The sequence below is a fragment of the Solea senegalensis genome, linkage group LG7 (genome assembly GCF_019176455.1).
Source record: "Solea senegalensis isolate Sse05_10M linkage group LG7, IFAPA_SoseM_1, whole genome shotgun sequence".
Classification (NCBI taxonomy): Eukaryota; Metazoa; Chordata; class Actinopteri; order Pleuronectiformes; family Soleidae; genus Solea; species Solea senegalensis.
In genome coordinates, this window is record NC_058027.1 from 21139018 (window position 1) to 21152351 (window position 13334).

The 13334-nt window shown below is 42.2% G+C and overlaps 1 protein-coding gene across 1 annotated transcript in view; it reads left to right on the forward strand.

The window, feature by feature from the left end:
• LOC122772640 (exocyst complex component 4-like) overlaps positions 1–12949 on the forward strand; it is a 36115-nt gene extending 23166 nt beyond the window's left edge. The window contains exons 7-9 of the mRNA XM_044030828.1: positions 436–614; positions 710–869; positions 11009–12949. Coding sequence (XP_043886763.1) covers positions 436–614; positions 710–869; positions 11009–11246 — 577 coding nt within the window. The 3' untranslated portion in view covers positions 11247–12949. The remainder of the gene's footprint in view (positions 1–435; positions 615–709; positions 870–11008) is intronic.
• The last annotated feature ends 385 nt before the right edge of the window (positions 12950–13334 follow it).

Consider the following 13334-nt stretch of genomic DNA (forward strand, 5'->3'; position numbering starts at 1 on the left):
TATTTAGCACGGAGCTCTACAGGTTGCCCTTAACTAATCAGATTTCTTGGCTAAATGTTATTCAGCTGTTATGTCGTGGTAGCTGAGTAAGAGGATGTAAGTGCTCTAAACATAATCATTTGTGTAGAAATTATATGTGTTACGACCGGGTAATGCTGAGTAGTGAGAACACTTAGTGCCCACTAAAGTGTAAGCGCAGAAAATTATATACTTCTCTCTCTTTCTTTTTCTCTGTCTCTCTTTATCTCACACACATACACACACACCTCTCTTTCTTTTCCTAATTGTCCCCGTGTTTTTGAGAGACAGTACATTATGGAAAATATAGAAAAAATAACTAATATCAACAGGTGTGTATATATACTTTTTTTCCAAACATCCAATTGACCTCTATCTCTTTATTCCCCTTTGCTTATGTTGCTCGTTTCACTCCAGGGTGCATTGTTTCCATTACCTGATCCCCCTCACCAAGCAAGGTAATTACGCGATTGTGGCAAATGTGGAGAGCATGGACTACGACCCACTGGTGGTCAAACTGAACAAGGACATCTCGGCCATAGAGGAGGCCATGGGAGCTGCTCTGCTGCAGCACAAGTTCCAGTACATTTTTGAAGGTCAGTGTAGGCCTGGACTGAACTGATGAACCACATTTTCAAAGTAGAATTAGAGTTTGATCTGTACAATCATTATTTTACCGTTTTCTTTTTAGGCCTGGGTCACCTGATCTCCTGTATTCTAATCAACGGGGCCCAGTACTTTAAGAGGATCAGTGAGTCGGGTATCAAGAAGATGTGCCGAAACATCTTTGTTCTTCAGCAGAACCTCACCAACATCACCATGTCGAGGGAGGCTGACCTCGACTTCGCCAGGTCAGACTCAGGTTCACAGAGGTTCACATGACAACCAGACATTTGAACTTATTGGTCCAAGTGGGTTGTCACAAACATTAAGTAACAGACTTTTGGCTTGCTTAGGTCATTTGTAACAGATTTTTCAGATTTATTCAAAGTGGATGTAAAGCCCGGCTGTGCTTCTACTGCCCTCTGCTGGTCCACACATTCATCACTTCAGATAATCTGATGCACTTCTTTGCTGTGTCCAATTTCAAATGGATATTGAAATTTAGCATAAAAGGTGACAGCCCTAGTGTATTATGACCCCATCAAATAGGAAACGGTCAATACATATTCAGTCTGATGTATTGGATCACCACAGCATAGCCACACCTGTGTAGACACACACACACACAAAGCTGCACAATGTCCTCAAGTTCCAACAGCAACTATGTCAATGCGAACAGCAGACAGATGGTCAAACAGATTGTCACCCACGCTGTGTGCCTGGGTGCACGCGGTTGTTGGTGTTTATTCCTTATTCATACATTTATATTTTGCGAGTCTACCTGCTGATGCCCAGTGCTGTCCAGCCCTGACAGGCATGAGGGAAAGCAGCGCTCAGATATCTTTGCGAGCAAGATGAAGGGAGTGAGGAGGAGGAGGAGGAGCGGGAGGGAGCAGGAGGGTGTTAAAAAGAGAAGAAGACAGAAAGAGAAGGGGTGATTCATAGTATTCATGATTATTTTTCCCTCCCCCTTTGAGAAGCTTGTGACCTTGACAGGCAGAGTATGTGAGAGGGTGGGTGATAGTGAAGAGATGGAGAAAGAAGGAAGGGCTTCGGGGGGGAAGGCAAACTGAAACAACTTCAGTTAAAATTGAGTCATAGAAAAGACTTTCTTTCACAGAGAATGGACTTAGAGAAGGTGTCAGGGATAGAAGATGGTTTACTGTGTATGTGGAGGTGGCTGAAATAAGATAAATATGCAGAAGAGACACAACACCTAGTTTGAAATATTATTTATACATTTTGGCAACATTTTTGCAATTATGCAGTCTCTTTTGACCTTTTTTTTTTTTTGACAAGTTGCCTTTTGTATATTAGTGTTTGAGGTCACGTCCCAGCAGTCCATTTAAAAGTAATAGGCTTTTCTAGCATTTTTAATGCCATTCACATTTGGTATTTGTTGTTGTAAAATGCATCTTCCCGCGCCTGCAATGTTGTCATGCTTTGTCGTCACGTTAATTAGCCTCTTCTTACAGCTCTTGGCATCTTTTCGAGCGCATGTGTCTATGGTGTTGTTTAAAGCATAGCAATTGTTTGCAATGTACTGGTCGTTGAAGCAGGGTTCTTACTCCCGGGGGGAAACAAAGCAGAAGTTGAAGACTGAAATGACCTGAACTGTACTGGATGTGGAGAACCATTGATTAGCATGTTATCTCTACCCACTGTCAACTTTGATTATGGAGAAATGGCCGTGATGGCTTTTCTGTCTTTTCTCTCCTTCCTCCCACTCTCTCTGATTACGAGGCGTGGGTGGTGTGGAGGTGTTGATTGGGAATTGCAGGGCATGTTGTTTATACATTCATGGCTTTTTGGATTGGCCGGCCTCCGGCTTTCGAGGCTCTTGCAATACGCTTGCGTGCACACACACGTGCACCGGGCGACACACACACACACACAAACACACACGTGCGATATGTATCCCTTGTTCTCAGCCATGCACAGACACTCAGCCAAGCCAATCAGCATTTTGAAATCACCATATTTATGTCAAGAGCATGAATATGCATAACTCCCACCTGCCAGTGCAACTAACAATACAACAATAACAAACTGTATGGTGTGGTACAGCGATGATGAAAGGCACTTAGAGGCTATATGTAATATTTTTCAAGATTCTACGTATACATTATATGCAGCCGTGAACAATAATTTGATTTGATTTGGATTTTAAAAGTTGTGTTTTCGAACATGTGCACAAAACAAAACAGACAAAAAGTAAAAATATTCATTAAATTCAGTTGTATAAATAAATCAGATTTCAGTCTTAAAGGTATTTTGTTTGTGTTGAGGACTATAATGAAAAAGTAAATGGCAACTTTGTCTGACAAACTGAATCACTTTTGAAAGATTTTTAAGCAGATTAGATATAGACACTGCCTGTAAATTTAGCAACGTCAACATGTTTCTTGTTCAGATCCTGGGAAATCTAACACCGGCTAACTGGCAACGAAAGCAGCAGAGGAGGGTAGACTAAGATCAGGATATTTTTCAGAATTATATTAGAACGTCTGGAAAAACAAGAGTCAAATGCAATGAAGAAAGGCAGTGATCGCAGCAGGTAGCCAACTTTGTAGAAAAGCAGCCGTTGCCTGTGTCTGTGTGTCCATGTACTTTTATATTCTAATATCCATGTGTGTCGTGTTCCTCAGTCTGTTTGAGGATCACTTTGGGACACAGACTTTGTGGAATAAGGACATTTTGAAGAACACAAACACTTGGTTTTATGGTTATGTTGAGACTTCATTTTACTTAAGTGTCTGTTGTTGTCATTTAGTTGTGATAGTTGAGGTAATGGGGATGCGTTTTATACAGATGAGTGTCCTCACGACTATAGAAGGTCAGACACACGTGTGTGTTAGCTGTTTTTACTGCTTCTGTGTGCTTGTATGGAAAAGAGAGCGACCTGGTCAAGAGCGCAGTAATTACCATTGATCTGAGATAAAACTAAAGAGAAGCCTTGTAACCAGCACTGCAGAAATCTCTCTCTCGCTCTCTCTCTCTCTCTCTCTCTCTCTCTCTCTCTCTCTCTCTCTCTCTCTCTCTCTCTCTCTCTCTCTCTCTCTCTCTCTCTCTCTCTCTCTCTCTCTCTCTCTCTCTCTCTCTCTCTCTCTCTCTCTCTCACACGCACGCACGCATGCTCATGGATGGTGGCGCAGCATGGGGAAATAGTGCCATCTTGTGTTCATCTGTATTCACATACAGCATGATACAATGTGAATTGTTAGCGTTGGACAAGGTAGTTAACACCCAAATGTGTGTGTGTGTAAGTATCTTGATCATAGGTTTGGCAGCAATTTCAGTCCAGGGTTAGGGTCAAACTCACACAACTTAAGAACCTTAAACACTGCCACACAAGTTGACTTACACACACATCTGCCGGACAGTATAGGTGCTCAGTCCCATTCTGTAGAGAACTGCACTGCAGTGTCTGTGTGTGCGTGTCACTCCAGTCATCACCTTTCATATCCCTGTCTCCATGTCTCTCATTTCTTGACAGAGGCCGAGATGAGAGTAAGAAATAAGGTAGTTTGTGAGTCTTTTACCTTGTAAAAAAACAACAACAAAAAAACAAGGAGGCCCAGTAATATTTGTACAAAAACAAAGCACTTCAACTTTCAAAAACTTAAGTGTTGCCTGGCAACAGTCCATTTGAGCCTATGGAGGAACATTTTGATTAATGTTTGCTTGGCAACGGATTTAGTAAACTTAAAATAGAGATGTGTAATAAGTTGGTGTCACAGATTAAACATGTTGTTTGCAGCATTACTTTAGTTACCTAATAGCTTTGACTGTTAAACTTAAAAAAGCCAGTTTTTAAGGTTTTCCACAGAAAATGATCAAACTAATATTACTTATATTTATTCAATAATAAATAATGATCACACTATTTATTATTGAACTTACTATTTGTCACTCCATGTTGATCACTCGTTGTGCTGTCCAGCTGTGACTTCTCAGCTTCTCAGCTAAGCTAACAGGTGAGTTCACAATTTTGCTATCTCCAATTCTTAAAACAACGTTTGATCACCGTTGTTACTTTTCTGTTGAATTTAAAGAGAATATAAGGCCAAGCCGCACCCTCTGCGGGTCCTCACAAACGTGTTCTGCATAACACTGTGGGTACACATGAATGTGTTCCAGGAGTGTGATATGCAAATAGGCCATTTTTGAATTATCAATGTCTGTTGCAACATACACACACACACACATACACTAACAAACACGCACACTCAGTGGAGCTCTGAGCTGCTCGCTGACCCATGTAGGCAGGATGCAGCGCTGTCATCACGTCCCTGGCAAACTCGAAATGCCCTTAACCCATCACACCCACCTGTCTGCTACTGGAAAACACTGCAAACCTGCATGTGCAAATTGTATAAGATGCTTATGTGGTGTGTATTGTCCCAGAGTGTGCTACAGCACCAGCACCTGCGTGTCTCTCCAGTGAGCACACATTGGCACATAAACTGTCCTTGTTTTATGTATGTGTGTGTGTGTGTGTGTATGTGGAGGTGACAGGCTGGTGTGTCTACAGGGACTGTGGTAATAAGTACAGTCGACGGCCGTGTCAGAAGGTAGTGGGTGTCAACAGATAAAACTGTTTGTATTTAGGCCTGGCTTCAATACACTGTCACTGCGCTCGGCTTCTGTCTCCCTTCCTGTCACCTTGAGTCTCTCTCTTTATCTCTTTCCCTCTTCTTTTTTTTTCATTTTTCCTCTTCCTATCTTTTTTCTCTCTCTCGTTTGCTGCATCCAATCACCTGCACCGCCTTTGCTGTACTGTGAGTCTCTCTCCTCTTCGTCTTTTAGCCCCTCCCGTCCCTTGTCTCTGCTCCAGGCTCTCTCTCTCTCTCTCTCTCTCTCTCTCTCTGTGTGTGTGTGTTGTCTCTGCTGATGAAGCCTGTCCTGTGTGTGTGTGTGTGTGTGTGTGTGTGTTTGTTTATGTGTTTATTTGTGCACTTCACAGCTTGATGACACTGGTCTTTGCTGATGAAGCCAGACAGTGTATGTGTATGTGTGTGTCTTTGTATCGCTGTGTGTTTGTTGTGCATGGCACAGCATGATGGGACTAGTCTTTGCTGATGAAGCTTCAGTCTCAGAGTCTCTGCAGACCTTTCCTCATTACCAGAGGAGAGACAAATGCACTGCCCCGGAGAGCAGAGAGAGAGGGATGGAGAGGAGGAGGAAGGGAAGAAGAGATGAGGCTGGTTAACTTTGTGTGTGAGAACAACATGCATCCATTATAACCATTTTCTATCTGCAGTACACACTACAGTTTCACATTTATCAAAACCGTAAACATGTTAATCATTATATTACGTTAAAAGCGTGTGGATTTTTGCAATTAACCAAAATCTCTGTTTAGTCAGATGTCTGTCGACTCAATGCAAACTTGACTTTTATCAAAACGCAGACTTCTGGTGCAGAAAGAATTTTAAATAAAGAGGGTTGAAAAAGATGATTCTTTCCTTGTTGCCAGTAACATCGATATCTGTGTAGCAACAAGGCCTCAGTACCCCACTAACTAATGCGTTATTCCAAATGTGCTGACTGAGGCAGCCTATAATGGCCTTAATATTGTACACAGTGGAAATGAGGGGAAATTAATTGTGCTGATTCTTGTCTTTGTCTCGCTTTACCTTTTCTCTTTGTGTCTTCTCATCTTTTCTCCTCACTCTATCCCTCTTTCCTCCACATTTCTCTTTCTCTCTCTCTCTCTCCCTCTTACAATAGAGCCGCTGACATACATATCCGTCTGTCCTACGTTGCGTCTACGCATCATAAATTTACTTAATATTCTTCTTATATGAGGAAAAGGAGGAGGCGGCTAATTAAAATTTAATAGAAAGCATACCACGGAGGGATGCTTTCACACACACACACACACACTGATTACTAGAGCAGTGCTCACATGGATGGTAGTACTGGAGGAAGCAGGTGGAAATTAGTGGTAAAATTAAAATTGGTGAAATGAGTGTGTGGGGGGGCATAGAAGGAGGCTGATGAGGAGGATGTAAAGGATCGGGCAACAGAGACAAATCACTTAAGTATCATAGGGATTAAAAAAAAAGAATGCTGGTTTTATTACTATCAGTATCTCTAACAGATAAGGAGTGTGTGTGCGTGCGTCACTGGGGTTTCTCTCTTAACGGTGGGGTTCACAGATTTTAATCTTATTAACAGCCTTACCCTGTTTAGCAAATGGCTTTCCAACTGCTTGTGTAATGAACTGTTTGAAAGTGTTTTCAGCACACACACACACAAATCACACAGACACATGAATACACACACACGGTTACCCAGTGACACCTTACACACTCCTTTGGATCCAACCCCATCACTTTGAACTGAACAGAGCCGAGATTGCCAGCTGTTGCCATGACTCAGACACACACACACACACACACACACACACACAGATACTGACAGCCTTATGCAAAGTGTCTAGGATGCAGCCTCTCTGTTTTCTTATTATATGCTATAGAAAGGATAGCAAATTGTGTTGTGGATTTATTAACACTGTCGTCAGTTATAAATGAGCGTTCGTTGATCTGCGTTTAACAAATCCTGTGTGGGACTTTTTCCCAAATGCACTGCTGCCAAGTGAATTATGGCTGCTATTATACTGTAGTTAAGCCATGTTTTATTGCACTGATGAGGTATTTTTAATTTTCTCCCGCTGACTGCTGCTGCTGCTGCTGCTGCTGCTGCTGCTGCTGCATCAACAGATGTGTTCCAAAGCTTTCCTGCCACTTTTGCAGTTTTATCAGAGTGATTAGGGTTTGGGGTGTGGGGGGTTTGGACAAAAGAGAGTATGAGATAAAGGAGTCCCAGCCATGACTTCAGGCATGTTTGATGTTAATCGCTGTTACTGTTTAGAACAAAGCAGGTGCTTGTCAGAGGGGACCCCCAAAAATAACAATTTGATGAGAATCACATTAATGAGTAATTGCAATGATGCCAGATTTGGAGTTGGCTCAGTGCCTTTAACTTTGGATTGGTTCAGTGCTATTCCGCCTGTATCCCTTTTGCCTGGGGCACCCATAGTCTCCTGACGTGTCCCTTGTGTTCATTTGAATTTACCACTGGATCAGAGGATGTCAGCTGAGGAGGAGGTGATATTTAATCCCTCCTGAGGACGGATTGGGAGCACTCAAATCTGTATATGATCAGATCGCCCAGAGCAGACAGTCCAGGACAGTTATTACCAGCTCTGAATGTGGTCTAATAACATGAATAATTAATCAGAACACAGTAATTCTACTTCCATTACTCTGAAAAATTGAAAATGTTTAAATTGGTTCTTTATACACAGTAGCCACAGACTGCCCCAACTCACACTGGACTGACAAACTCAAAAAATGGACAATTTGAACGTAAACAACCAAACAAATACAGGATTTCAAGTACCTCACATGCAAAGTACTACACAGAGGTTAGGAGTCATTATGCCTCTTTAATATATCAGAATGAAAATGTGCAATTTCTTCTCTAGTTTATTGCTCTGTTCAGAATCAAGTTCCCTCCTCTGAGCTGAGAGGAGCGTCTGTTCAAAGCTCTCTTCCCTCAACAAAAGAAATGACTGTTTTTATGTGGTTATGTTCGTTTTTTCCCCTCCCATCAGATCATAAAGTATAACGAGGTGATTTTCCTCAAGCGTGCAGTTTATCACTAGGTGTAGAGAGGGATGTCATGGTGAGGCTGTTGAGCACACACTTTGCTGCGTTTCTGGAGTAAATTTGATGCATTTTTATCACACACACACACACACTCTAAACAAACACATTCACAGACACCCACATTAACACTCTACCAGCTGGAAAGATAACTGCACACATACATGGCACGTTTCAGCATGAGATTATACCAAAAGTGCTTCTTTTCTTTTTTTTTTTGCCTTGAAGGAGTAAACGAATGTGACCCTCATCAATATTGACTAGCTTTTTTTTTTTTTTGATTAAATGAGCTTTGGGATGGAAAAATGAACAAGACCTTGGAGAGGAATTGAGAGCAGGACGAAGTGTGAGACAGAATGCAAATGCTCTGATAACCAAGGGCATTACTTGTCAGGGGAAGGCAAAAAAAAAGAAATATGCTGCTATTTGTCACTCACCTCTTTAGTCTGTTCTCTTTCTCCTTATCTCCATCTCATCCATTCCACCCCTTTATTACTCTTTCCAGGTTTGTCTTCCTCTGCGGTTGAATTTTGACAACGATGGCACATAAAACACCTTGAAACAGAAGCTCCCCGAGTGCTCATTAATGCCTCATTAGCGCTGGAAATGATCGTCTCAAGAAGAGATTGGGGTCTTGGATGGGTGGTAGAGCTACACAAATGAGACAAAAATATCTTTTCACACCAAACTTTCCTTTTTCACTGCGACATATCAGAGAGATTCGTATCCGTTTACTGTCAACTTTCTCTGGCACAACGGAGAGTTCAACCCCCTCTTTGCGGATCTTTTCATGAACGTCATAACAAGTTCACTTTTTCCTCTGTTGCTATCCTTCCTCTGTTGACATTTTCAAACAGGTGGGTTTTCTGTCTCAGTCACAACAACACCCCCCCCAAGGCCTTTCTTCTGCCTAACAGTGTCAGTGTTACTATTATCTCTCATAGCTGAGGCATGGCTTATGACTGACTGGCATCTGCCCTTTCAAGGTGGCCAGCTCATGCTAATTTTGACTGCAAGGAAAAACCCTACCTGAAACTGTTTAGATTAACAGATGAAAATGGGTCTAGTGTTTTATATTACTTTACAGAAGGGATATCAGTGGTTGTCTGTGCTTTAGTTTGTCCACTTCACAGATACTTCACCGATTTGCATTTAGCCTTGTATTACTAGAATAGGGGGAGTATTTTTTTGAAAAATTGTGCTTCCCAACCTCAGTTTCCCCTGAGTTGAGAAATATCTTCATTCTTCTCTTTAGAAATTTGAACAGCACATACAGAGTGGCCAAAACATCTGTGTGTATGTCATTATATCAATAAGATATGGACGTTTGCTGTGCAGGAACTAGGAATTGAGTGGAAGGGCCAATTTTTTTGGGCCCTTCTCTGGGATGTAGTACTTTGTGAAAGCACAGGAGCCTTTTGGGTAGAGCTTGCAGTGGTGATCATATCTGATTGTGCTCCCGCTTTTTATTCCAGTCGATCAATCTCCACAACCGCTCGTAAAATCTCCCCGCATTAAAAATCCAGCAGTTCACCTGTTGGGATTTCTCTTTGTCACTAGAGCTCGTCTCTTTACAACAGCACGACTTTAATCTCTTTCATGTTTACCGTTGCTGACGCTGTGTTGTTCTAAACGCCGTTTTGCTGTTGATGACCTCGACTGTGGTGGCCCGTCATTAACTTTGTTAAATAACAATCCAGTCAGATTAAATAGGAAATAACAGGATCTCTGTGAGCTGGATCACTGGGATGTTCCCATAGGTTTTGGTCCAGACAAGAGAAACATCAAACATAGCTCATCATAACATAATATGTCATGCATAACCCCCACTGTATCTTCAGCTGCTGTGTAGAAGCATAACATAAGTGAATTTGAAATCTGTTCTAGTGAATGTCTGCCTTTTGCTGTTCTTCTCCGTCTATGAGAATATGGCTGCATTGCTGAAACACTGCCACACACACACACACAGATTCTCCAAGGTATTTAACCTGTTTTGCCCCCGAGCAAAGAATGATCGTCTGCCCTGCATCCCAACACTCCTGTGCATCACCCTCCCGTCTCCGATTTTCTTTTTGTTCACTTAGGAATGTAAGTGTAAATTGTGTTTGTTGTGACATGTTTCACTTCCTCCCAAACTCCAAATGTATAGGCAAATATTGTGTTTACCTAAGTAAGTATTCTGTGAGGAAAGAAAGAAATCCAAATACACACAAACACACACACAGAGGAAGAGCTTGTCAGCAGGTGGAAGTGTGTGTAATTTAGTCATGTTGTCTTTGTGCTCCTCCTTTTATCAGTATGGACTCAATAGTCCTTTTTAACAAACGTCCCACTGTGAGGGACCTTGTTAATGAGCTCAAGTATTCCTGCTACACACATCGTTTCTTCTTTGTTTGGGCTCTGTCAGTGATGGTTCATTTGTAGCCACTGACTGTCTCCTCTCCACCCTGAGCTCCCTCCAGCAGCAGCAGGGTGATGTCCTTGAAGCCCTCTTTCAAAAAAGAAGCCTCAACAGCAGCTGCAGTTTGTTTTTTGTGGTTCATTTTGTAGTTTATTCTGCACTGGGATAATGGAAAATGGAGCAATAATGAGTGTTTTTATTCTCTCTGTTCCCCCTTTTCTTTGCTCTTACTTTCTCCTGTTATTCTCCTGATCTCTAACGTCCTCTCACATGTTCTCTGTGTCTTCATTCCCCCTCTCCCTCCTTGCAGGCAGTACTATGAGATGCTGTACAACACTGCAGACGAGCTGCTGAACCTGGTGGTGGACCAGGGTGTCCGATACACCGAGCTGGAGTACATCAACGCCCTCTCTCTGCTCCACCGCAGCCAGACGGGCGTCGGGGACCTGAGCACCCAGAACACTCGGCTGCAGCGGCTGAAGGAGATCATCTGTGAGCAGGCCGCCATCAAACAGGCCACCAAGGACAAGAAGATCACCACGGTGTAATGATAACGCAGGTCAGGGGGTTCAGAGTTGGAATGACAGTTCGCCTTCCAATCAAGTAACCTGCATTCTGCACGTAGACTGTACACAAAAATTGACGTAGTAAAAAGATCTCCATTTAAAGGGATTTGAATATTCTAGTTCTCATTTGAACACCAGTAAGGATTTTTTGAGGAGGTAATGATCTCAGTCACTAGTTTCAGCTCTTATGTTCCCATTCAGAGGAAAACAGACGGGTTAGCACAGCACATGATGAGTGGACACCAGTGTGACTGACAGCTGGTGTCATCCAATAGGTGCCTGGTTGCAGGTGACATCTGTGAACTTCCCCCCAAAATCTGTTCTGCCGCTGGAAGAATCCCAAGACCTTGTCCACTTTTATGTACAGTGTATGGCTCTACATGTTTTTAATAGGATTACATTTGGTCAAGTCGTTCAGGGTTGCCAGAGAAACTCATTTTGGGAAATGGATCTTTGCTCTACACCGAGATCATGATGTGTAAAATCTGTGAAGTGTCTACTTCATTTCATCTTTCTTAATACTATTAGATAAAACAGCATAGTTGAGAGCTAACTTGAGGGAACTTTATTTTTCTTTTTAACTCTGGACCTTCAGATTATGGATATGTAACATACTGTACGTATATGCAGCAGTGACTCGTAATCAGTGTACAAACTAAGGCAACCGCTGTCATCACAACTCTTTTTCCCCTGCTCACTGTGACAATGACTCCAGATAAAAAGGCGATTGTCTTGGACACTCACCCAAACTTAGGCCCTATCTCATCTCATTTTCCTATTAGATCTAAACTGCTGCTCTCAATTACACCTCCATGTCTCCTCTCCTGGCAGCCCCTGCGGGCCCACTGATTCTGTCTGCAATAACAGATGCCAGATTACACTGTCTGAATGAGGCCACATCTTCCGCCTGCTGCCAATTTGGGTTAGTCCCCAAAGAGTTTCCTCACTCGGAATTGTATTGTATCTATGGCTGTAACAAAATATGTTTATCTGTCTTTTTTTATAGTTTGTGCAGTTTTGCTCCTAGTGTGGAAAGTTGGTGAAAGCCAATTAACTTTTTTCTCCCTCTGTAATTAAGACATTGTTGCTGATTTCCCTCTGTAAAAACAGGAAGGGAAGTTTATTTTGGTCGCAGTCACACCGACATAGAATGACTTTGCAGTTTTTGCATCAAGATGTGTGTGTGTTGAGTAAAACCATCTCATCAGTCAAACTCTTATGCCCACTACATGTACTTTAGTCTTTAAAAGTGAACTGAACATATAGAAGCTCAAGAGGCAATCGCAAATCATTCAACCCCTACTGCAACGCGCCCTGTTTTTAGTTCATTAACTTTGGAAAGAAGTACTTAACGAGAGCAGGAGAGGGAAATGGGAGTCTTGTCAATACAGCAGGTCCAGCTCTGGTCTCCCTAAAGCTCACACAGCAATCCATCATAATGACACATGGGCGGGGATCGATGGGAGAACAGCAATGAAGCTGCTGAGGGGGTTCGCCTACCACTCTGAAATGTACATATTGTGCGAAAGTCTAAAATCTGCTCGTTCAGCTGTTCAACTACACAGCTACTTTTCTAATGTCATTCAAGGGGAACTTTAATGTAATGTTAACTGGGTGTGTTGTGTCACACAAATACAATTTCGAGTCCAGAAAGCGTACGGTGAGTCCGAAGCACTCCTGCTGTGCCCCAAAAAGGAATCATGGTTTAATTTTTATGTTTGTTTTTTTCACTTGACTTTCATTATGCACATTTGTTTTTGAATCATTTAATGCACTGCAAGGCTTCAACAGCATCTTTCTTGTTCCTCTGGGTGTGGAGAGTCATCAGATGAAATGCTCTGAAATGTTTTCCTCTCTAAATCAAGCACATGTTATTTGCCACTGCATACACTAATACACAAAGAAATAAATAACCGTCCGATCTCTGACTTGTTTATTTTGTGTGTCTTGTGGAGTGTTTTCTTCTCATGTATGGCTGCAAAACCGTCAGGTTTTCCATTTGGTGAAGACGTACAATAGTACGACTAAGGTAAGCAGCAGCAGAAGAAGAAGAAGACCACACCAGGTGCT